The following is a 26,845-nucleotide window of genomic DNA, read 5'->3' as shown; positions in this document are numbered from 1 at the left end:
TCAGGCATACAGTGCAATGAGAACTATCCCACAGCTAATAAATTATTCATTTTTTCAGGAGCTTGCAATTGAAGGAGCACTAACGGCCAAATACCTGAAGCACCCCCGAAAGACATAAAGCGCAATAATATTCAAATCTTTTTCTGCATAAATTCCAAAGGTTAAGTGTTATTAAACATCTTCTGTTTACCAAGAGATATGCTCTTTGAACTTCCTTCTAATTAATCTGCTCCCAGTAAACATTACTAACTAAGCAGACGCCAAAAGAGGCCAATCAAGCACTTCTCTTCCCCTTAACTCATCCCACTGGGCTGAGGAAGGCCCTTTGCTGATGTGCTCAACTTCTCCCTACGTGGAGAAGGTGAGGATGAGTAAGGCCAAGAGCAGCAGCCATCACACTATAAGCCTAGGACCAAATTGGAACATGGCCACACATACTTATTTATGTGTAATGCGGCTGTCTTTTTCTATCACAGTGGAGCTAAAGAATTGCTCCAGGGACCCCATGGCCACAAGGCCTAAAATATTTATAATATAGCCCTTCTCAGAGGCACTGATGGACCTCCGGCTAAAAGGCATGTGGCACATTTCACACTAAGCTTTAATGTTCTGTGTGCATGGGCTCCTTTGCCCAGGAAAGGACTGCAATTAAATGTCTGTGACACAGAATAGCATTTCCGTGAAAATGCCAGGACAGCAGGAAGGCCCAACTAAATGTAGGGCTAAAGCTACTCCCTCACTCATCTGATAAGGACTCCATTTTCTGGGGTTGTGTTGTGTGACTTTTCCTATAGAGATGTGATCACACATTTACTCGCCTAGACAAGGCACAGATAATAGGCTAAAGAAAGGATTTCACCCAAGTAGGGCTTGGTGAACCAATGGAATTACAGGGATACATTCCGGGGGTTGGGAGTTTGGTAACTCTCAGGCAGCTCCACCTTTGAAAGTTCAGTCTAATAAGCAAGGATCACTACTCATGAGCTGCATCCCTGGGACCTATGCCCTTGTTGGAGGCAGTTCAACTAAGGCTGAACCATCTAAAGCAGCTGCTCACTATTCAGAGAACCCCAGACAGTGGCCACATGAACGTTTCACCATTCTGAGCTTCAGTACTTTTCTGGGTGCCATGAGGGACCCTCCTCCTTCCAAAGAACGTTCACTGCATTTTAGTTGCTTGTTGCTAGAAGAAACACACCACAGTGTCACTGCTGTTTCATTCAGGTAATGCCTCCTCTAGGGCTCAACCCCTCCCAAGCCTAAGGAGTCTGACTCCACCTTAATAAAAGGAACTGGAAAATAGTTTAGACACGTGTGACGATGGAAATGGCATTGCTCAATTTATGACAGAATCATGAAAGCAGATCTTACTGCTGACAACACAGAATCAAATTAACAGATAAAGCAACTGGGAAGCCTAAGGAAAAGCAAAGTAATTTCATCATAAAATACTCAATTTTCTAAATGGATAAGTTCGCTTTTGCTTTTTTGAGCAAAACTGTATATGTCAACCTACAGGTTACTTGGGCTTCTCTGTTGCTGACACAAGCATCATCTGTGGACGTGATAGGACTGTCCTCCATGTCTACCACCTCACTGACACTGTCATCACAGAGGTCCTAAATGCCTGCAGTGGTCAGTCTTTCTGGCTTGACTCCAGGGCAAAATCACCTACCTACTCCCCTGGGCTCCAGCTATTGCTTTTATGTTCCTTCCTTGACAAAAAGTGTAGAGAGCTAAGTGGGAGGGGCTTCACCAGTGCCTCATCTTTCTGCTCTAAGTTGGCCATCTGGGTTGATACTTGGTTGCTTCTCAGTAAAACTGATGACAAAACTTATATCACCAAACTACGGCTGGGTATGTGGTACTCATGTTTAATGCCAGCACTTGGGAGAAAATGCAGGAAGGATAGGAGTTCAGAAGTAGCCTGAGACATATAGAGAAATTGCTAAATAAAAAAGAAAAACAAGGGGTGGGGGCATTGAAAGAAAAAGAGCAATAGAGAGAAGAGATCATCTACAGAGTGGGATGTAGGGGAAGACCAGCCAATCACCTTGTTTGAAGGGCGGGGTCCCCTAAGGTTAATTTTTACTAATAAATATTGTGGGTGTGCTCCCCACCTTCCCTTCTGCGTTCTGTTCTCCGTGGGAACCTCAGTTCTGTAAGTCTTTTCCTTATTAAAGCTGAAAATTTTATTATAAAAAAAATACAAATTTATAGGTCAGAGAACTTGTCCAAAAGTAGTATTTACTTCAATCCCTAGACTTTTTTTTTCACAAATGTTCATTTAAAGATAATTCTGGGAGTTGGACAGATGTCTCAAAAAGGTGTAGGACACTTACTATTCTTGTAGAAGACCTGGATTCAATTCCCAGCACTGATATCAGGCAGTTCACAACACCCTGTAACTCCAATTCCCAGGGATCCAAAACCTCCGCTAAGATCTGCTCACATACGGTACACATACAAAGAAGCAGTACCAATCCCTGCGCTCTCTCTCTCTCTCGCTCTCTCTCTCTCTCTCTCTCTCTCTCTCTCTCTCTCACACACACACACACACACACACACACACAAATACACACACAGTTAACTAATAAAAATGAAGATGAATTATGCCATGGAATTTTTTAAGCAACAGAAGCACATATGCATTGGAAGGAGGAGATACAGCTGCCTGAGAAGCTGTTATTTGAAATGGGTCAGGCACACAGTAGTTGAATGAGGAAAATTAAAGGAACCAAAACTAAAAAAGGAAAAACTTTAGGGAAACACAAACACCCATGATCACATGCCGAGAGCCTATTAAAAATAAAACACTCAAAAAATCTTAGATATTGTTATATCATTCACACTTGGGGCCTCAACACAGAGAATGATCAGAGATAACGGGAAGTTAAACTTGGTTGTTTCTTCTTTTAAAGCAAAGTCCTATGTGCTCAATCAAGTGCTCTGAAGCATACACACATGCTTGCTTTGTGACACAATCTTAACTTTACTAGGTGTCTGCAGCTCTGTTGAGAGCAATTAATTCAGAGAGTCACAGAAATAGCACAGTAGATGCAAGTACCAGTGAAAGAGCTGGGTTGTTTTCCTTGCTTCAGACAGCTAGTTGTTGCTAATGCAGCCACTTCAAATAAAGGGAGGAAGGAACAAGGAGAAACAGCATTTCTAGATCAACAGGCTTCTCTGTCAATTGAGAGAAAGAGGAAGGCAGATGGCCTGCACAGCTTTCTCATCCTACCTCACCTGGAAGCCAACAAACTCTACTTGCAGGTTGCACTGACAGAAAGGACCTTAGCCCAACAACTGGAGGAAACAGTAATCTTTGGTTTTTTTTTTGCATTTAATATTTTAAGAATTGACCCTTACTCTAATCCACTCAATCCAAATATACAACCAAGAGTATTCTGCAGACCTAGAGCCCCTAACATCATCAGCCCAATGGAACATTAGAATATTTACATCAGAAGAAGCAACTACCTTCTAAAGGATGTTTAAATAATTTGGGAGATTGGAAGACAGTATACTCATAACCTAAAGTAAAAAGATTTTTTTCAATGAGAAATTAATGTTCCTTGTGAAAACTGAAACTGCCTCCTGGAAAAGGGACAGCTGTGTAACTGGAAAGGTATCTACTTCACTCCTAAAGTCAATGGGGAAGGGTCTCACTAGCTCGAGGAAATGCAAAAAGATTCATCTGCTATTCCACTACACCAGTTTGTGCCTCTTTGTTTACATGGTGTCTTGCTGGTGTTGGAAAGCACTTCTGATTATATTAATGACCACTTATTCTTTTCCTCAGCACGTTCATGCCTCCCTTCATCTAGGGTCACCGGCCATGTGTTTCTGTGCTTGCTGACAGTAAATGTCTCCAATGCCCTCTTCTAAGTAGCTCAAGAAACTACATTACCACGAACAACAGAACAGATAGATGGAATGTCTCCAGATAGCCATTATACCTAAGTTGCATGACTTTTACATTGATATCTCTATAGATGAGCTTCTTCAGAAAGGCATCCTAAAACAGACAAGTTCCACGTTTCTTCTTTGGATCTTCAGTATAATTCCTAAGACAGACTGATAAGAATCTTCTGTGTCAGACTACACAGAGAAACAGACTAACAAACTAACATACAGCAAGAAGGCTTGACTTCTCTGTCACCCAAAGTTTATAGCCACCAGATCAAATAAAGAATTTCAGCAAAGGACCTAAGGTAAGTGCTTGGTAAATATGGTTGTTGAAGGTATCACAACCATTTCTCAAACACCAATACCATGTTATCAGCTGGCCTGTGTTTTACTTCATTCAATTGAATCTCACAAAACTCAAGTACTAGGAATTCTATTATTCTTTTACAAGCATCTGCTATTTTCATCAAAAAAATACTAAGACTAAAATAAGGAGTATTATTTAGTGAAGTGACAGCCAGAATTCAAAATCAAACTCTAGCGACATTCCAGCACACGTGCCAATTCATCCACTGATACAAAAAGGGTAATTTTTTTTAATTCCATAGGCTATAGAACAATCTGTCCACTGATATAAAAAGGTATTTTAAGTTCCATAGGACATAGAACATTTTTCCAGAGAGCAGGAAGTCTGGTGCTTTTATCCAAGAGAAAAGTACTGCATTTGTGGTGGCTTCAGCAAGGTATTTAAGGGAGCAAAGAAAACAAGGGAAGGATCACCATTTATGACAAAGACCTGACAAAAAACAACCGACAATAGATAGACAAAAACAACTGAGGACTTAAATTATAATGGCTTATGTTTCTGTCAGAGGCCTGGTAAAAATTGAGACCTGGTAAAGACTTAGTTATGTAGCCAAAATGTAACATGAAACTGGTAAAACCAAATGATGCCAAGCGCTGGCTCTTGGCCTATACATGATATAAAAAGAGGAAAAAAAGGAAAAAAAAAATACTAGTGAATATATCAAATAGAAGATATATTTCAGACTAAAAAGAGATTTGCACTGGAATTAAAATGATAAAGTCTAAATTTATCTCTAATTTGCATGTGTGTGGGCTAGCTCTAAGGAGTAAAGCTGCTGACCCAGCATCAGCAAGAGCTACTCACCGCACTCCAGCAAAAGTCACAGTTTAGCTCTTGGACCACAGTTTTCTCATAAAAACACACTGAAAAAATAGCTAGTAGAATCACCCCTGGAGCACTTAAGACATAGAGAAAAACAGTAAAATCAATCACATACACACACCCACACCCCCCCCCACACACATCTAGTCTTTTAAAGAAATTGTGTGGACCACTGATGCACTTTAAATTGGCAATGACAAACACTATAATTTTCTAAAGGGATATTATAACAATTTCTCCACCTACATTTGAACTAAAATTCTAGGAGTTCTTCTACTTAATGTAATATCACACATAACTCTTAATTATAATAAAGAATCCAGCCTCTTTGGAGACAATTATTTGAAAGGGAAGTAAATAAGCATGGTTAACTACAGTGCCTTCTTCTCATTCCCTATCTATAAACCATCTTTTTCTACAAAAGAAAAAAATGTTTTTGCTTTCCCAAATATCTCTGACAAGTCACTATTAAATTTTGAATCATAACTCAGTATCTTAGATCAACACAAAACAGTGAAAGTGGGAAAGAGTATATTATTATGTTCTAATGAAAAATAAGGAAACAAAGCCACAACCTGGAAAATGAGAGCCTGAAAATATTATCTTTACATGATTATGAAACCCATTATTCCTTGAGTATTACATGGTTTCAAATCTTTAAAGTATTTTTTTTAAATGGAATGGCATAATATAGCAAGATACAATCTAGATATAGTCTTTGTTTTTCTTTTTTTGGTAAGCTAGAATTATATGGTGATGTGGAATTCCCCCTCTGTATGCTGTGAATATATTTTATTACCATTGGTTAAGTAAAGAAGCTGCTTTGGCCTATGGCAAGGCAGAATATAGCAAGTGGGAAATTCAAGCAGAGATAGAGGAGCAAAAAAAGCAGAGTCAGAGAGATGCCATGTAGTTGCTGAAGAAAAACTACACCAGAAATTTACCAGTAAAACACAGCCTCGTGGCGATACACAGATTAATAGAAAGGGGTAAATTTAAGACATAAGAGCTAGTTAAGGGCTGGGCAGTGGTGGCTTAAGCCTTTAATCCCAGCACTCGGGAGGCAGAGGCAGGCAGATACCTGTGAGTTCAAGGCCAGCCTGGTCTACAAGAGCTAGTTCCAGGACAGGAACCAAAAAGCTACGGAGAAACCCTGTCTCGAAAATCCAAAAAAAAAGCTAGTTAATAATAAGCATGAGCTAATAGGCCAACCAGTTTATAAATAATATAAGTCTCTGTGTGTTTTATTGGGACTGAACAGCTGCAGGACCAAGTAGAACAGAAATTTCCATCTACAATCTGGGAATAAGGAACCTCAATTGAGAAAATACCTCCATCAGACTGGCCTGCAGAAAAGTCTGTGAAGCATTTTCTTGATTAATGATTGGTGTGAGAATGCCCAGCCTACTGTGGGTGGTGCCACTCCTAGGAAGTTGGTCCTGGGCTGTTTACAAAAGCAAACCAAGCAAGCCATAGAAAGCAAGTTTGTACGCAGCCTCCTTCCATCTCCTTTACTTCTCCTTTGTTCCTGCCCCCAGGTTATTGCTTTGACTTCCTGCATTGACTTTCCTCAGGACTGAAACTTGTGAGATGAGATAAACCCTTTATTCTCCAAGTTGCTTTGAGTCAGTATTCTATCCCAGGAATAGAAGGCCAATTAAGACAGCACATAGGATCTGTGATAGAGAATAGGAATGAGAAGCAGAAAGCAGGATAGGCAGGAGTGAGAAGTGAAGAACTGGGGCGCAGAAAATCATAATTTCAGCAGCACTTGTTGCCAAACTTGACATCTGTCTGCCACTTTCCACTTCAGCATTAAACAAAATCCTAACTTCTCCAAAGAATGGGATTTTTACTTACTGCAAGGATGACTTCTCAGATATAAAATACATATCTAAAAAGTTCCAGAAAAAACATACAGCTGTGATCTGATATTTAAATGGGTTTCTGGGGTCTTAATATGCTTTTGCCAAAAATGAACAATGGTGAAACAACTTACTTCTGAACTTTGGCCAAAACAGAATTCACAAAGTTGTACGTTCAATTGTTTTCTAATAAAGTAAATTTAGATTTTAAAATAAGTTTTGACACAAATGCTTTTAAACTAACAATACCTTACATTTGAATCTTTCTCCGATTAATTATTTCCTGGCATGATATTAGAAATTCCTTGGCTTCACCTTAAACCAATACTCCCAAGTGCTAATTAGTAGACTATATATATTATTAACCACAGAATGTCGTACTTAGAACATGCATGTTCCATATGCATTTAATTAATAACATCATTTTTTCCTCCATGAAAGATTCCTTTCGAAAATAGAGCCCTATTTAAATGAAGCACTTGGCTGCTAGTGAGGGAATTCTTGTCAAGATACAATTAATAAGAAAGGGCCAAGCTAACATAGGATCATTGTCTTTGAGATGTCCTTAACATGAATCAAGTTTAATCTCCCTGGGACAGCCAGTGGAGGGGAAAGTTAATGACTGCAGATGTTGTACATGTTAATCACACAAGGTGATTCCCCAAGAGAATAACCAGATCACATAGGAAATACACCATTCCTGAGTCAATAGACATGCCAGTGGGTAAGAGCCAGGAATGGGCACTATTGTTTCCCCAAAGCCATGGGACAGATGAGGAAAAAAGCAGATGGAAACAGTGGAGAGCTAATGACTCCTAGTTACAAAAGAGATATGATCACCTCATTAGTTGGCAAGCTAATTGACCACAATTCCAGTTTCATAAATCGAGTCCAGAAACCCAAAAATTAGTGTCTGCATTCCACGGAATGCTTTCCCCACTTCCAGACCCTCCACCCAGACACAAAGTTGTCAGTTCTGCTTGATTTGTTTGAATATTGTACTCCACGACAGCTGTCGGAAACAGTACATCAGAACAGCTGCTGTGACAGCTACAAGGGGCTTGCAAGTTTAATTGGGCTCAATGTGACATTGCGCATTTTTCTAAACATAGAAATATCCATACAACTAAAGAAATTTCTACTGAGTCTCAACAATGTTATTGACACTACCAACTGGTCAGCCACAGTTGAAGTGATATTGCTGGTCTCGTATTATCTTTGTCACCAGGCTGGTAAGAAGTATGAAAAGGCATATAAAAATGGAAATAAATGGTAGGAACAGTTAGACCCACAAGCAAAGAGGCATTAAACAGAAGAGGAGGTAGTGGGAAAAGCACATCAATAATCTCTTCCAAAGGCTGGCAGGAAGCCAAGGAGGATCCCACAGTGTCTCAGGATATACTTCCAAAGGAAATATATTCGGAGGCCTGAGCCTGCTGCCAACTGCAAACAAAACCACTCATTATGGCCACAGCTCCCTAGAGAAGGGCAGGACGGCTTACTCTCAGCGCAGGCGCAGAAGAAGAAGGCGATAAGCAGCAGCGGCGGCCTGGCCACGGGCACCATCCTGCAGCTTGCCAATGGCATGCACCGGCAGCTTGGAAACAGCCTAGGGAGCTGCAGCGACTGGTCTGCTCAGAAACTTCAGCCGGAACCCTTTCAGAGCCTGTGGAGGGAGGAGACAAGAAAAAAAAAAGAAAACACAAAGACATTTAGATTTCTCACTCTTTCCCCCTGACCTATCACAACCTAGAGAGACATGCCCCATTGTAAATACACAATAAACACTGGAGCTGTCATGTCTTTGTATTGGGAAATAACTTGGTATGTAAAACGCAGGATTCCCTAGCATTCTCGCTACCAGGCCACCTACAAGCAACCACTAAGAAGTTTTTCCTTCTGCCCTTATGCCATCTTTTGGGCACTTTATGGAGTCACAGTTACTTCATGCTAAACTCTGCATGATTGCATCAATGGAAAAAGGCACCCAGAGCCTTAATGAATGCCTAATAGAATTCTTTTCAACTATTAATGACAATAAAAGAAGGAGTCTTCGGATGTTTTGCCTGCATGTATGTCTCTGTACCATGTGTGTGTCTGTTTACCATATGCTTGCCTGGTATCTAAGGAGGCCAAAAAGGTGTCGGATTCCCTCAGACCCAGAGTTACAGATGGTAGCGAGCTGCCATGTGGGTGCTGGGAATTGATCCCTGGTTCACTGGAAGAGCAGCCAATGATCTTAGTTGTTGGGAGTCTCCAGCCTCAGGAAAACAGGGCTTTAAAGGAAGCCTTCAGCATGTATAAGCAGGATTTTAACAGAATGGGGATATATATTCTCTGAACTCCATGCAAAGCTTTAAACAATGTAAGATGCTGGTGTCTAGAAGTGGAGATGGTGTGCCCAAACAGAAAACTATACACCACAACAATTTACACTACTGAAGCTCTCTGGTAGGGTCCTAACTCATCCCTGGAAATGTGAACGCACTTCTGGTTGGGTATTATATCGTGAGAGCTGTGGGGTTAGAATGAGGTAACTATTAGGAGAACAGAAGATGGCACAAAAGAGAACACAAAGAGAGCCTTGGATGTCCCTACTTATAGTGTGATCTTTACTCAGCCAGCACAGAAACAAGCTCTATTCTCTTTGCGAGCAGAAAAACAATATAGAACCAGGCTTTGGGAAAATTCACTGACAGCTGTAGCAGGGACAACACAAAATGCCATTAAAGTCCTCAGGAAGAGTTTCAGGTGAGAAGTAATATAAAACTCAAAGGTGATGGTTGGTCTGACAAGATGGCTCAGAGAAGTACAAGTGCTTGCTGCACAAGACTGATAACCCGAGTTCACTACCCAAAACCCACAGTAGAAAGAAAAAAACAACTCTCAGAAGTTGTCCTCTGACCTTAACACATATGTCAATGTCATGTGCATACACTTGTGCATGAGCATGTACAAACACACACACACACCCCCATACGAATACAAAAATATGTAAAGTATTATTAAAGCCCATTCCCTGTACACAAAACAAGTTGATTGTCCTAGCAGTGCTGGGATGGGAGTGAGCCGATCACACAGAGGCTCTAAGAAATATTCTGGAGTGTGACTCGCCAAGTGATGTATAATTGTGCTTACAGAACCTTCGATAAATCCAGCAGAGCCTTTCACAGAGAATAGCCTCTTAATTAAAAAGGAAATGGAGAGGCTGTGCCACAGATCACAGTCTCCTCCATTGGCTGTGATGAGGATTTGAGAGCATTGGGATTCAAAATGAAACTGTACACCTTTTATTTTCCCATCTCTCAATGTCTGACACACATGAAATTCTTAACAGGATATAGTAGATACCCAGAACCAACCTCACACCCCAAAGTAACTGGATTTTCAAAGAGTAATGCAGCTACCATAAACACTTTGGCTTTTCTGGAACTAAATTTGAATTTTTTTTTTTTAAAAAAAGCATCCTTCTTTTAAAAATTAGGTTTTCATTGTTATACAACAGTAATTTGGATGCAGGAGAGATACAGCGAAAAGGAAGAGAAGAACCACTCTAATTAGCATTCTACTCTCCAGCCCCATCTTTGTTTGTTTGTTTTTACACAGATTTGTGAGAGGCACGAGGAAGTAGGCTGAACACTGAAACACATCTCAAATCTGAAAGCTAGCCAGCTGTTCCAGAACAGTGATTGGTTATCAATCTCATCTGGAAAAATGCTTATCAAGCCCTTCGCAGCTATCAGCTGCTAGGAATCGCAAAGCTCCGGAGGACAAGAACTGTAGGAATCAGCTCTCCCCACCACCTCTCCTCTCCCTGCCACCGCTTCTCTCTCACGCCAGCGTTTCAGATGGCAGCAAAGTCCAGGAGACATCGGTCCTGTCGGATTCAATTTGTGTCTGTGCAAGCATATCAGAGCCAACTGCTACATAACGACTCAGAGCCATCACAGAGGCGGAAACCCACAGAAGGTTGCTCAGGGAAGGGTGACTTGCCTTTTCCATGCGCTCAGCTAAAGTATCTTAAGACCCAATTTTTCCAGATAAGCCTGCAAATGTTCCCTCTCACTTGGGTCAGTGGCAGGATTTCACTCTCTAAAAAAAGATGAATGCTAACATGAAAAGACACATTTACACATAAATAGGCTACGCTCTTGGACAAGACATCAAGGAAGTGATCAGAAGTGTGAGGGGAAGAAATACACATTCCAGTGATTCATTCCGTAAACACTGCCAAAAGGAAATGCTGGGTACTATTGGTACGATGAAATTGATATTGCAGTACAAAAACGGAAAATGAAGTTTAAAGGAGATATTTAAAACAAAAAAGAATGACCGTGAATGAACATCACTAGCATTTGCCTTTAGCCATTGTGAAATAGGCTGAGCATTCGGCAAAGAGGAAGAAAAGAGGGAGAGGCATGAACTGTGCCGTGTTTCAGGAAACCAAAGAAGACCAACCTGCTTTTTACCTCATGCGCCCCTCATCAACAGAGAAATACAAATATAACGCATCTAATTATTAGCTTCAAATATAATTTTAAACTCTGCTGTTTACTTCCAATACCACAAAGTTTTTTATGGAAGATTTAAAAGCACCACGGCATGAACTTGAAAGCATGCACATGTGTGGCAGGGAACATACAAGACAGGACAGATAGGATGGTGCCTGGGATTCACGGGAGTTGAACCCAACTCTTTAACTGAGGTCACTTTCTACAACAAATACATTAGTATTTCACCTAAAATGAACAATGACCTTTCTCCAGGTTTCCACTGTGCTAATGTGCATTTATGCAGATTTGGTAAAACGGGAGAAAGGGTAAAATAGAGCTTTTCTTTTAAAATAACTATGGTAGGAATGGCTGGCTTTATGTTTAGTTTAGTAAATATAGAACATCATTCTGGATCATCTTGCCATGTTAGGAAGGACGGAAGTGCTCAATTAGTCCTAGGACATACCCAAGAATGGGCTCAAAACAATAATGTGACATTAGCCAAATATACAAGGATGTTACTAGAATAAAGAATGGTAATTGAAATAAACTGACGTCCATCATTTAAAAATTGCTAGCTTTATAACTCAAATAGTTTTAAATTATACTAATCACTCTACAGAACAATGAATAAGTCTTAAACCACATGGCCTGAAAATGTGTGTTCCAAGGAACATGTGTTAATATCTTAGTCCCCAGTCCGTGGTCCTAATGGGAATGAGTACAACCATGAGAGGTAGGGCCTATGGGAGTTCTTCTGGTCATAATCATCAGTGTTTACCATGGTTAGTAAGGGGCCAACACCTCCTCTTCTGCTTTTGGTGTCTTGGTCATGAAAATGATGTCCTCTGTCATGTGCTTCCACCTTGATAGACTAAGCCACCACATTCCCAAAGCATCAGGGCCAAATCATTTGTGGTCTAACAACTCTGAAAATCCATTAGCCAAAATAAGCCTCTCTATCCTTCAAGCTGATTTTATCCTGGGTATTTGTTACAGTAATGGGAAGCTGAACACAAAAGAATGAAACCATTACATTAAAACAGGGTAAGAACAAAAAAGAATTAACCATCAAGTATGAAAAATCCCCACAAGGACTTTAAAGTCACGATTATTCCCATGAGAAAACTAGGTATCGCTGTTTACGTCTCCTTTGTCTGTCTCATAGCAAACCCATTCCCGTAAGCCTACACAGCAGAAGCAGTAATATCCTCATATTTAATCTTGGCAGACATGCCTACAGAAATCCAGTCAGTTGCAAGGAGAGTCCTCACACACTGTGACAGCTCTCATCAACCTCCTTAACTAGGCCTCTATAAATCAACTGGAAATGGTTTCCAATTATTTAAGAAAAGGAGCCATTTGTACAAAGGGCATGCTACTAGGAAGCTTCCATCTGTAAAAGAACACACGGCCATTCTGGCACAAGGCACAAGGCAGATGTGGAGTATCTACAGCAAGGCAAACAGAGGCTTCCCTGGGCACTCACCAAATTCCCTATGTCTTCAACATACACCACAGGAAAGCGAAAGAAAAAGACTCAAAGCTTGGACTTTCAGTGTTTCCCTTACTTATACTGATTTTCTAAGAAGACGGCCCTTTAACTCTTTATCTTGATAAATCACAAAAGCTCCCAGCACTGTCCAACTTCCTGCATCGTGAAAATGATACAGCATTGTAATACATACTGAAGAATGGCAATTAGAGCAGGTTTTATTTACACTTAATTAAATAGCTTCATGTGTATGTGGCTATCCCAGAGAACAGCACATTCAGTGAGGAGTACAACGCACGCACAGAGAACTATTTTCAGTCTTTTCTGACATAACATGGTACAAGTTCAAGTTCTGAGTCCTTGTCATCCTTGAGATCCAGCTAAAGTTGCAGTGGTGTGGGAATCAACTTAGACCATGCATTTCCAATTTAAATCCCATGTAAATGCACACACACAGAGAAAGAGAGAGATTCACTTCCATCAAACTATTTCTTTCCATTGTTGGTGAAAGAAAACATTGTATGTTCTGCAATATGAAAAAAAATTAAACAACATTCCTGTTTCTAGCTATATAAATCATATATCAAAGCATCCACCCTTGTGTGTGTGTATGTGTGTGTGTGTGTGTGTGTGTGTGTGTGTGTAAAATCTCACAATCCATGAAAGACAAAGATAGACCAAAAACTTTGAAAGCACTAGAAGAAACCATAAGCAGGAACAGAGCACTGACAGGGTCAAGGAGTGTTTAGATGAGGCTCCAAAATCCACAGGTTAACACTTTACGGATTGAAGAAAGTCAAGCAACTCAACAGTAAGAAAAATATAGCTCAATTTTTTAAAACTGATCTACACGGGTGCCCTGTCTGCTATATATGCTAGGGCAATGGTGGCACACGGATTGTGGAGTAACTAGGCAACATCTGATTTGATTCCCGGCCCATTCTACAAGATGAAATTTGTACTAAACACTGCTTGATTGATGGACAATCTGAGACTAGATGACCCAACCACCTAAGATAAAACCAAATACTACTATCCAAAAACAAAAGAAAAAACAGAGCAATAAAATTACTCTTAATCGATATTCTACTATACTCATAGATGAGTGTCTTACTCAGCCATCATCAGAGAAGCTTCTTCCTGCAGCAGATGGGAGCAAATACAGAGATCCACAGACAGACATTGTGCATACAATGAAAAACCTTGGAACACTTAACCCTAAACAGAACATCTCCACCAAATTCTACCCCTTAGGGTTCAGAGAACCCCGTGGAAGAAGCAGCAGATGAGTATAAGAGTCAGAAAGGATGAAGGCAAACATCATGGAAACAAGACCTTATATCTAAATCAATAGGTTCAACACGCATATGAGCTGACAGAGACTGAGGCAGCACGCGCAGGGTCTGCACGGGTCTGCACTGCTGGCAAGCTAGGGTTAAAAGGAAAAGCAGACACATGCCCCACCCTTAATCCAGATGCAATCTCCAATTGAGCAATAGCAAATGAACTCAACAGCATCATCAGAGGCTTCTTGTCTCATTATGTCATGTCAGAATTTTTTTAATTCCATATATATATGTATATATATATATATTCTCTCTTTTTATCTGACAGGTCCTTTGCATATATATTATGGCTTCCAGTTTAGCATTTTTATAGGATTCCTGGGTGTATGAAAAAATGGGTCTCTGTTTCATGTGTCTTTTATTGGACTCTTTTCCATCTGTGTTTTCTCCCCCCCCCTATTTCAATGTATTAGTTCTTATTCTATATTATTATGTTTTATTATTATACTTTAGAAGCCTGCTTTCAAAGGAGAGATAGAATTGGATTAGATTCCAATGTGAAAGGCTGTGGGAAGGGACTGGGAGGATGGAGGGAGTGGAAACTATAGTCAGGATATAGAATGGGAGAGGAAAAAAAGCTTTTCAATAAATGGAAAAACTGGTGTTATAACTAATCTTGATTATCAACTTGACTACATCTGGAATCAACTAAAACCTAAGGAGGTGGATAAGGAATTTTCTTGATTGGGTCATTTGAGGAGTGGACACCCACCCTAAATCTGGGTCACATCTTCTGGTGACAGCCTGCATAAGACACGGGTGGTTTGGCCTGCTCGCCTTCACTTCTCACTGGAAAGCTCATCTATTCTGATGCCGAGGATTCTTTTACTGGCATTAGAACCTACTCCTTCGGGATTTCAATGCAGACTTAAGACAAACAGCTTTCTATGAATCTTCCAGTTTCCAGCATCATATTGGGCCAACAGAGACATCCAGTTTCATGGATTGAACAATTACTGGTGTTGCAACTGTCCTCTCTAGTGGGAGAGAGACAGTCATTGTTGTACTGATGAGATGACAGCTTATAAATCACTCTAATAAAACTCACACACACATACAATTAATTCCTCATTGTATCAAATCTATTCCTTGAGAGAACCCCTGGCTAATGCAAATGAGAAATGCTCTGAAGAGATATTTTTCCAAAGACATCACAACACTAACAAAAGTTTAACAAGTATCATGAGTCAACAGGAAACTCAATCTGGCTTCGCTCTTACTAAAATGCATGCAAACATCCTACAGAAGACTCTGTGTTCATGAACAAGGTCTCAGAACTATCTTTTATGTTATAGGATAAAATCAAAGCAGAGAGGATTACTTTAAGGTGGACAACATGATGAAAAAGAGCAACTATTACACCCATTATCATTAAAATGATCAATTAAGCAAAAGATGAACTGGATGTCACTGAGATAGAGGCTACAAACTATGGACAACCTTGAAAATGTCTGCACAGCCAACGATTTCCCCTAGGGATTTGAAACATCACCTCTGGTCATAAGGTTGAAACATGGTTTAAGGATTATGCATTTTACTGGATAGCACCTAGAAGTTATAGAAAAAATAAGCTATTAAAAGATCAAAAAGAAGAATGCAGAAAACTCTTAACTATACCTGGAAAGTCATCTGCCCTGAAAGTGGGAACAGGAGTTCATAGAAATAAGCAAAACTCACCGATGATGATAATGATGATAATGACAATATGAAGATGATGATAATGAGTGAGAAAGAAGATGATGATTCTGATGAGTCAGAAGCCTATGAGAAAGCTCCAGTGACTATATTTATAGAAGATATTCCAGATAAAACTACACAAAAATGAAAGCAAAATGAAAAGGAATCCAAGTCACCCTCACCAAGATCAAAATCTCAAGATTCTTTTTTTTCCCTTTTTTTTTATCTTTATCACTTTTTTTTGTTTTAAATGTGCTATACATCTTCCTCCACTCACCTACATCCTTTCCCTCTCCCCTTTTCTCCTCTCTTGTGGCACCTATACTCCCAATTTACTCAGGAAATCTTGTCTTTTCCTCCTTCCTAGGTAGATCCATGTATTTCACTCTTAGAGTCCTCTTCATTGTATAAGTTCTCTGGGTTGTGAACTATAGGCTGGTTTTTCAAGATTCTTTCAAAGGGTAAGGAAAATCTTTTAAAACACAAAGAGGTCCTGTTCTATAGAAGACATTAAAGGAAAAATGAAGTGAGTAATGAAAAAGGCAGGTCACTTCCCAGAGTGGAGGCCAAGTGCATCACCTATGTGAAGAACTGCTTCTTGATGGCTGCTGAGGAGACTACATAAGATCCTGCACAATGGAGGAAGTATCTTTAAAATCTTATTTAAACACTTGGTGAAATTGTCCATCTTGCTTTATTTCTGTAACAGTTGCCATCTAGCTGCATTATAAATAATGCAAATTTAAAATGTATCTGCCTGTGTTTCAAAAATTTTGCTCAGGTCCCACTGCAGAGAACATGTCCTTTAATCTACCTCCTGGGATGTTAACAATAAAAATCCATGTTTTGTTTGGTTTTAAATATGTCTGAAATATTATGCTAGGACAGAGTAACTATGGTAGTCAGAAATAGGGAATCAAAAATATGCCTGTGAATAAACCCCACATTTTATTAAATTAAAAAAAATCAAAAGATAGGCTGATAGAACTAACACATGATCCAGTTTATAGACTGTAAGTGTATATTTCAAGGAAAGGCAGCAGTATATAAAAGATATCTGCACACCCACATTTATTGCAGAAGTGTAGAAAACCAATATAAACAATCAGTTAGAAATGCCCACTGATGGATAGATTTTTGTAAAATATAGTATATAAGCATATCTGAACATTATTTAAAATGAAATTTTATTATAAAAATAATAAAATCCCCTTATTTTCTCATCCATGGCAACATGGATGAGGCCAAGGTTATCATGTTAAATGCAATAAGCCAAGAACAGAAATACAACTGCCACTTGATCGGGATAGAGAAAGGCTGATTACATAAGCACAAAAAAGAGTTACAGAGGCAGAATAAGCCCTAGTTCTACAGAATAGTACAATTTATTGTTCATGTCAACCCAGACAGAAGGACCAGTGAACTCTTGCCTGCATAAGGAAATGCAAGACACTAAGTAGTTAGAAATGCTAACTCTTCTAAGTTGATTAAACACTACCAGTGTATCAAAATGCAGCTCAATATCCCACAAATACATATTTTCAGATGCTATGGGATGTCTTTCTGTACACTGGAAATATGTGTGGCTCTCACTGGTTGATAAATAAAGCTAACTTGGCCTATGGCAAAGCAGGATATAGCAAGGTAGGAAATTCAAGCAGAGATACAAGAGAAGGGCAGAATCTGGGAGATGCCATCCAGTCACCAAGAAAGCAAGACATGTAAAAAATAAGATAACAAGCCACAAACCACATAGCAAATCATAGATAAGAAATTTGGTTTAATTTAAATGTAAGAACTAGCTAGTAATAAGCCTGAGCCATTGGCCAAATATTTATAAGTAATATAAGCCTCTGAGTGAATAATATAAAAGCATCTGCTGGGCCAGGAGGGACAGAAAAGCCTCCTTCTACAGTTAAACTTCCTACTTTACAGTATTTTTCACTGCTGAAAACCCTACTGTTGGATAATAACTGGAATGGAACCTTCTGGCCAAAAAGATATCCATCTATCGCATGAAATAATTTTTGTGCTGAATTGATTTTATGTAATAGCTGTACACAAATAATGTCTACAAGGAACACAGAAAACATATTCTTAAATACATTATTCCAGAAGCCTCCATACTAGCTATTCTTAAATGTCAAAAAGCAATAAAAATTAAATAAAAAGGCAAAAAATAAATAAATGACTCTAAATAAAATACTCAGACATGGTTGATTCAAGTAAATCTTTTTAGGAGAAAAAAAACCTTAAAGTCAATTTTAAACTGCATTCTTTTCCATAACCATACAACAAATGGAAAATTCAAGGTATTTAAAAATCATTTTAAATATGAGTTCATAACAATTAGAAAAATTGAGATGCATTTATGAGCTTCAATCATTTTATTTTGGGCAGATACTCTATATTAATATTGTATTCCGGGTGGATAAGCAATTGTTATTTGCAGAAAGAAATTCAAAAGGATTCTGACAGTACTAAGGAGTAAATTAAAGCCCCAAATCACTTACATTTAAAAGATTTTTATATTTAAATCTAATATATAGAGAGGAAAGTTAACAGTTATCAATCTAAGCTTTATATCATCTAAGTTCCCAGAGTGTGCACACAAAAATATTACCTCCATTCAGGAAGGGCATTGCTAACATTAGCCCATTGTCTTCTGTGTCATGAGAGCAGTGACCAACACATGAAGAAACAAGTCCTCCCCTCCTAGATGTCTTTCCCCTACAACCGCACATGAGGATGGGTTCATTAGAGATTGGCCATTTTCTTCAGTGAGTACTGTGCACAACACCTACCTAATGTTCAGCAATCTAGGAGAAACGGACAGTGCAGGTGCTCAAATATAAGTCTACTAAACAGGATGTGGGGAGTCTGCTCTTTGTTTCCAGCTTTGAAATAATCTGTATGGAAGTAAGAGACTCATCTTTCTCACAAGACACAGAAATGCAAGTCAGCCGCTTCCCACCCAACAAAAGCACACAGAGCATTCATTGTCTTAATGTCTTTGTGCATATCTAATCAATGAAAGATGTTTCTGCATATCTAATCAATGAAAACCCATGATTTGTAAATCATTATAATGAGCTTTTTCATAATCATAAAATGCAAAAGGTTTCTTTTGAATGCTTGCAACTTTTCTTTGCATCGACATAACTTTAAGAATGTACTATGAGTAATTTTTAAATTTCTATCAATTAAAACTTGGACTAAAATTTGCTAATATACAATTTACTATAAAAGCAACTATTAAAAAATTTATCTTGCAGTGTATTTACTCAACCCATAAAACTGAGTGCTTTAGCACTGGTCTTATTTTCCTTAATATTAATTTTAAATAAAATAACAGGTCTTTTAGTCAATCTCTCTCTCTCTCTCTCTCTTTCTTCCCAACCCTGTATGTGTGTGTGTGTGTGTGTGTGTGTGTGTGTGTGTGTGTGGTCTGAAACAGGGTTTTATTCTCCTCCAGAATAGCTTAGAAGCCACTCTGTAAGCTATACTGTCCCCAAACATTTGAAAATTATGCTGCCTAAGTTGTGAAGTTGTGAGTTTATAGGCATAAACCAAAATATCCATGCCTCTTCAATCATTTTATTTGTGTGTGTTCATGTGAATGTACAAATGTGTGTTGGGCACTAACGCCCATGTATGCTGGGATTACATGCCCATGTATGTGTGCATGTACAGCCCATTGGTCAACCACAGGTGTCATTTTCTTCAGAATCATTCCTCAAGAGTCATCCAGCTTGTCTTCTCAAAACCAGGATGTTCATTAACCTGTAACTCACCAAAAGGGCTATGCAGGCCAGCCAGCAAGTCCCAAGAATCAGTCTCTCTATGCCTCTACAGGGATAGAGTTATAACCAGACACCACTGGGAATTAAATTGAGGTACTTGGTCAACTGATCCATCCACCTTGTCCCATGCAATCATTTGAAACACTTTATTATTAGCACTAAAAGGAAACTAATTTATCCTACTTCTGTTTGTTGTATCTACAGCTAGAATTTGTATCAAACCTCTGGACAACGCTTTTCAAATGAGAGTGGTGTTGCCTTCTTTCCTGGGAATATCTGGCAGGATTCTCTGCAGTGACAACATAAATGAAGGGCTATGAATGGTGTGTAAAAGGTAATATATATATATATGTGTGTGTGTGTGTGTGTGTATGTTATACATATACATATATACATAGGAAAATCCTACAGCAAAGAACAACCCAGGCAAAATTATCAACAAAGCTAGGAAACACTAAGAAAACTTGTGAAAAATGAATGGTAGAAATGGGAATTTCAAGACTTGTTTGTAGAACAGTTATAAAACCACAAATTTAAAATGTTTTCAGTATGGTTTTAACAGTGAATTAAAACATATTTAGAAGTTCTATCCACAGGATTATGGATTGCACCAAAATTTCCCTTATTGTCCTCAAGAAAAATGAAAATTGAGTTGATGCATGGGAAATGCAGCCTGCAGGACTGGGTTCATGAATGCTGTCATTAAAAAAAAATAGCAGATCAGTGGAATTCAGCACACATGGCACTGATGTGTGTCCTTGAAGAGCGGCCTCCTCACCCTCGTGTAGCGATGCAGCTCTCAGGCAGAAAGGACTCAGTTGCAATGAGAGATTTTTTTTTAAGGACTACATATAAAACGGCAATCAGGGCAGGCTGGGAAAATGGAATCTCATATGTCTGGTCCCCCAGTGATTTATTTATTTATTTATTTATTTATTTATTTATTTATTTATTTATTTATTTATTAAAGATTTCTGTCTCTTCCCCGCCGCCANNNNTCTTTTTTGTTGTTGTTGTTGTTTCTTTTTTTTTTTATTTATTTATTTATTTATTAAAGATTTCTGTCTCTTCCCCACCGCCACCTCCCCTTTCCCTCCCCTTCCCCCAATTAAGTCTCCCTCCCTCGTCAGCCCAAAGAGCAATCAGGGTTCCCTGCCCTTAGGGAAGACCAAGGACCACCCACCTCCATCCAGGTCTAGTAAGGTGAGCATCCAAAGACAGAGACCCACATTGGAGCACCGGACTGAAATCTCAAGGTACAAATCAGGAGCAGAAGGAGAGAGAGCACGGGCAAGGAACTCAGGACCGCAAGGGGTGCACCCACACACTGAGACAATGGGTATGTTCTATCGGGAACTCACCAAGGCCAGCTGGCCAGGGTCTGGAAAAGCCTGGGTTAAAACCGGTCTAGCTGAACATAGTGGACAATGAGGACTACTGAGACCTCAAGAACAATGGCAATGGGTTTTTGATCCTACTGCACCTATTGGTTTTGTGGGAGCCCCAGTGATTTTTTGATGCATGTTTGATCACTATGGAATCTGAGAATGTAGGTAGTAGAGGGATCCCTAGTCAATCCCAAATAAATGACCACTAAGAAAAACAGAAGCAAGTAAAGATGTGGAGGAAAACTCTTAATCAGAAACTCAAAGCTGCTGCCCTCCCCTTGCCTGAACATTTATCTCATTATTACACCATGTTCATTTTGCTCTTTATTACTTCTTCATTTCAGTGACACCACAGAGAGGTAAAAATAAGAAAAAAAAAATACATCATCTTCATTAGCAACCTCCCTAACAGGCAATAAATAATCAAGAAGGATGTAAGGGAACCTCATAGGACCTATGAGCACATGCTTTCTTACTAGCAAAGCATCTGCTTCTATCCTCTCTCATAATAGAGGCTGAGATGGGGTTGCACTAATTCTGAACAGAAGAAAGCATGCTTCTGGAAGTTGCACAGAAGGGGATGAAAGCAACCTTAAAGGAAAGATAGAAAGAGCTACTGAATAGATCTGCACACAAGTCCTGGGCCTAGATCTACTAAGACTTTGCCAGTAAAAAGTCACTCCAGAAGCAAAGACACTCCAATAGATCAGAGTTTTCTGGTTAAAGAACGGCCCATCATTACAAACATGCATACCTTAGACTTAGAACACGTGCTTAGGAGAAACAATTAAGCAGAAATAGATAAAATAGCCAAAGACATAAAATGCAAATATACCTCAAGGACACCCATTTTACATATTACCATCAAGTACTTTTTATATATTGTTTTACATTTAGAGTTTAGCAGGGATACAATCTGGCCAACGAGGAAGATGGGTGGGTCAAGAGGCAAATTTCACACAAATACATGGGTCGCATACCCAGGAGGAAAGATGCCAGATCAAATGCACTTTAGTGAAAAGCTGCTACGGGCAATATGGCCACATTGAAAGAAAAAGTGAACACACAATGGCTGTTTCTCAAAAGCAGTTGGCATTATAAAGTGATTTGATAATAAAGCACTAAAATTTCCCACAGCAATAAAAGCACTATGCATTTCCCACAGAAAGATGTGTCAGACAAGCAATGATAAAAATATTTTCCCGAAAACTCTCTTTGAAAAAGTGTATCAAGACCGCCACAAAAACAAGGCTTTGTAAAATAGTGTTACTTTTATTATGCTTCAATAAAATCTTTCAATGAAGTACACAGTACAGATATCAAAAAAGCAGTCATTAGAAGCATGCTAATGAAGGAGATGCAGTAACTTTCTCAGTACCAAACTTTCGAGATGCCAGCTGTAAAATGAATAGCCACATAACTAAAAGAAAAAGAACTGTCAATGAAACTTCAATCAAACTCCATGATGGGATTCAAGGTTCCGACCCCACTGGGCAGCAGGCTGAGAAGGCAGAGAGGAAACATAAGCAAATGTGGGGAGCGTGGTAGAAGGGGTGCTACTCACAGCTGTGGGAATGGAATGCCTACTTATCATTTATTGGGTGATCAAACCCCAAATTTAAGTGCCACATTCTGTGCAACATTCCTTCCTTTTGTGGTCTGAATAATATTTATACTGCAGACTCATTTTCGATCATATTTTCTCTAATATTTCCCAGTCATGAATATTAGCGCAAAGGACAATCATATTAGCTCTCTGAAATCCTGAAAAGGCACTTATTCCAGCTACGAGTGTCCTATAGTCAGGATTACCCTTTACAGTGGATTTGGGCATTTTAAAACGTGTGACTTTAGTGCACACATTCCATAGAACAATAATGATACCTATAATGCACTTACAAACACAGTATGTTTAAAATAGATATGAAATATCATTGCTCCTCTTTCTCTGCAACTGGACTTTGGGAGCTTGGCCTAGTGGTTAGTTGTGGATCTCTGCATCTGCCTCCATCAGTTACTTCATGAAGGTTCTATGATGACAATTACGGTAGTCCTTCATCTGATTACAGGGGAAGGCTGGTTCAGTCTCCTTCTCCACTACTGTTTAGAGTTTTATCTGGGGTCATCCTTGTGTATTCTTAGAAATTTCCCTAGTACCAGGTTTCTCACCAAGAACATGATGTGAAAACCCACAGAAAAATCTGACCTGAGCTAGAGAGAGCTCACCAACTCCAGACTGACAGCTGCATAGGACTGAACTAGACCCCCTGATTTCAGAGGACAGTGGGTGGATTGGGCATTTTATGAGGCCATTGGCAGTGGGTTCAGAATATATCCCTAGCACACGAACTGGCTTTTAGGAGTACACTTCCTATGGAGAGATACCTTCCTCAATCTAGACACAGGAGGGAGGGTTTTGGTAAGGGACTCAATTCAATAATGGGACAGACATTGTTAACTCCCCACGGAAGGCCATTCCCTCTCTGAGGAGCAGATGGGGGAATAAGTGGAAGGTGGGGGGACTTGTATGAGGGGAAGAAAAGAGAACTGGGATTGATGTGTTAAATTAAAAATAGATATGAAATTATAAGTGACACCTTATTTTTAATATAATAACAATTAGAAATTTTTACATGTGACCTTAAAATTAGAAATATAAAGTCTCTATATATTGTTATAAGCCACAAAATAAGTAGGAGGAACCTGCTGCCATAGACACCATACAGCTTGGATTTAGATAGATAGATAGATAGATAGATAGATAGATAGATAGATAGATAGATAGACAGACAGACAGACAGTTGATCATGAACAAAACTGAACATTTGCACTGCTCTGTCTACCATTCCCTTTCTGGATTCAAATGCTTAACATGTCAACTAAAAGGCTCTGTGTCTATGCAGTAGCCAATGTTAAAATGAGGTAATGCACAGGATAAAAAGACATTTGTAGTGTCTGCAATTTCAAACAAAGTCCTTTTCTTATCCGCATGTCATCAACACTAAACTACACACAAACCGGGTTTTGTTTTAAAAATGGGTATTTTTGTTCTTTTGTTGAAAAAATTTTGAATACAAGGCAGGAATCGAGTCATGCACCAGTTCCCAGGACAGTGAGGTCTCTGATGCTGGCGCACGGTACTGTGCACAGACAGGAGCAAACAAGCAATATAAAAAGGAGTGGAGCGTGTGGTAGCAGCTTTCTTAGCATGGTAGGGACCCACATTCAACCCCCAAAGGTAAGACAAGACAAAATAAAAGGAAAAGAGATGAATCTGGTAATCAATGTAAAGAAAATTAAATAGAGAGAATATGAGCTGTGAATGGAAGCTTAGACAGGTGATTTACCCAGAAAGGGCCCTGAAGAAATGTCAGATAAACCTGAACATGAAAGAAAAACTGGTGGATATTGCTGGCTGAAAGACATACTGCCCAGACAGTGGCTCAGAGACAGACACAAGGTCATGTAGTAGAGTTGGATGCCCTTGGTAGAGAATGGCCTAGCAGGCTGGGAAAGCAAAGTGAGCCCAGATCATAAAGGGAGTGATGGCCACAGTGGAGAGACTGGATTTCATTCAAAATGCCTACAAAGACACTATAAAGCTTTTTGGTGTGCAGGAGAAACTCTGTTTTACATTTAGATTATTTAGGTGGTCATCCCAGTGGCCAGGTATGGAGGCACTGGCCTGCCAAGGGCTGCTCAGCTTCTAAGTCACATACTCAGACACAGTCACGCGGTCTACGGTAGAGTCTATTAAGCCATGGAACCTTCTCCCAGATTCACTGCTGCCTCCTCTTCCCCAATCCCCCTCAGAATATCAAAAATCATGTGCTTCTTTGCAAGGGGTGGATCAGCCTTGTCTGTTTCTCCCACGGCCACACATTTATTTATTTTTTCACTCCCTGTAACCTCCCATGGAGAAGTTTAACACACTGTAGAATTTTTACTTGAAAAGCAAAGTTCCTGATGTTAGTTCTCATTTGTGTACTGAAAAACGCCAATGGAAAGAAACAAGCTTTCATGTACAAAGAAGCAGTGGGCAGATCAGGCCTCTGTGGTCAAACTTTTATATCTCTGATTCCGGAAAGGCTTTCTACACTTAAAATGGTTTTGGGTTTCTACAGTTTTATAGATCAAAGAATCATTTTATTTTCTTTTTTTATATTTTGAAACCTTATAATGACACCATTGATGCCTATATCCAATAATAAACTGGAATTCAGAAAATTAGAAAACTAGACTTTTCCAATACTTAAAAAAAAAAAAAAACTTTTTTAAGATTTAGAAAGGAGGTGCAGCTCTGAGTCAATCACTAGAGTGCTAGAGGACCAAATGAGGTCCTCTGTCCCTGAGATGGTCTTGTCACAATTGCTAGTGTGCTTTCCAAATGAGATCCTCTGTCCCTGGGACGGTCTTGTCACAAGCCTTTGCGAGGATAAAGAAACTGAAGTAACACTGTGACTTAGGGAACTAAGTCCCATGCTCAAAAACTCCCAAAAAGACTTTTCAGGTGCTTTTCTGAGGGAATCCAACCACTACTCCCATGCAGACAGTCCCAGGTAACGTGTAAAGGAAGAGACATTGAGAGAGAAAGATCAGTCGCCCAACAGTATCTCAAAGCAGTCAGTGTCTCCAGAAGATATCCAGTCAAGATGATCAACCACTGCAGTACAGGCTAGCAGAACAAATTCATTGAGTTAGGAAGGCAAACACACAGATAGTGTGTTTACTAAGATTTAGAATGTTACATGGCAAATGCTAAGAGCAGCAAGTATTTATTTTGTTTTGTTCTTTTTTACTTTATCTACAATAAAACAAAGATAAATCAGTGTGTTTTCTTTGGTCTATTTTGTCAGCTAAGGCAAACAGCTCCTGATAGGTCCAGGTTAATTAATTCATTGGGCCTTCTGATAGCAGTCAGCTAATAAAATTATTGCTGCTAGCTTTAAGATGTTTAAGCCAGTAACTTGGAACTCACTGAGACCTCTCTGCTATTTCTTTTAGCTCTGACTATTTTCTGTCTCATCCCTCAGACACAGTGAAACTGTCCTCACATATCTTTAGCCACCGAGTAAAAGCACATTTATGCTGCTCTCTCCTGGCGGTCTAGCTGAAGCAATGGATGTATCCGAGCTCTCAATTGATCTCACCACAAGGCACTGACAGGAAATGCTTAGCATAACTTTAAATGCTATTTTTCCTCAAGAGGCTTCTGACCAGGGAAAAAAATTCCCACCATTCAGGTTGTGTTACTAATCTAAAAGTAGGGTTATTTTGACTCAAAATTTTTAAAAGAATGACATTTCAACAGCAGGAGTTCCAAAGGCCATATCATCGAACAGCATGTTAGATATGTCTGCTTGGACCAGATCAAATCAAGTCAACTAGTGATGAAGACACATTAAAAAATGAGGACACACAATCACAGCTGAAATTAATCAACAAGTTTAAAAAGACGATGAACACAAAGTCAATGTCAAAAAATACCTACAAGCACACAATTCAAAAAAATACTTAAAGCAGTGTCAGAAAATATAACTGATCAATAAATGGATGAAATAAAAATTAACAAGATTCACAAACATAACTTATGGTGTTAGTAACAAACCAAAAATGACATAAAGGAATGATTGTAATATGCCCGTAGTTTGAAAGATTCATTATGAGGAAGTATTGGTTT

The 26,845-nt window shown here is 39.2% G+C and overlaps 1 protein-coding gene across 8 annotated transcripts in view; it reads right to left on the bottom strand.

Moving 5' to 3' along the window:
• The window catches only part of Ptprd (protein tyrosine phosphatase receptor type D), a 470,962-nt gene that overhangs the window by 346,440 nt on the left and 97,677 nt on the right, over positions 1-26,845 (bottom strand). For all 8 annotated transcript variants that reach the window (XM_050123920.1, XM_050123912.1, XM_050123917.1 and 5 more), the window contains exon 2: positions 8,466-8,629. In XM_050123920.1, coding sequence (XP_049979877.1) covers positions 8,466-8,550 — 85 coding nt within the window. In that variant the 5' untranslated portion in view covers positions 8,551-8,629. The remainder of the gene's footprint in view (positions 1-8,465; positions 8,630-26,845) is intronic.

The sequence above is a fragment of the Alexandromys fortis genome, unplaced genomic scaffold, assembly GCF_014885135.2.
Source record: "Alexandromys fortis isolate MF-2015 unplaced genomic scaffold, M_Fortis_MF-2015_v1.1 scaffold_166, whole genome shotgun sequence".
NCBI lineage: Eukaryota > Metazoa > Chordata > Mammalia > Rodentia > Cricetidae > Alexandromys > Alexandromys fortis.
The sequence above is the reverse complement of the archived record's forward strand: the minus strand, read 5'-3'. Positions and strand labels throughout refer to the sequence as shown.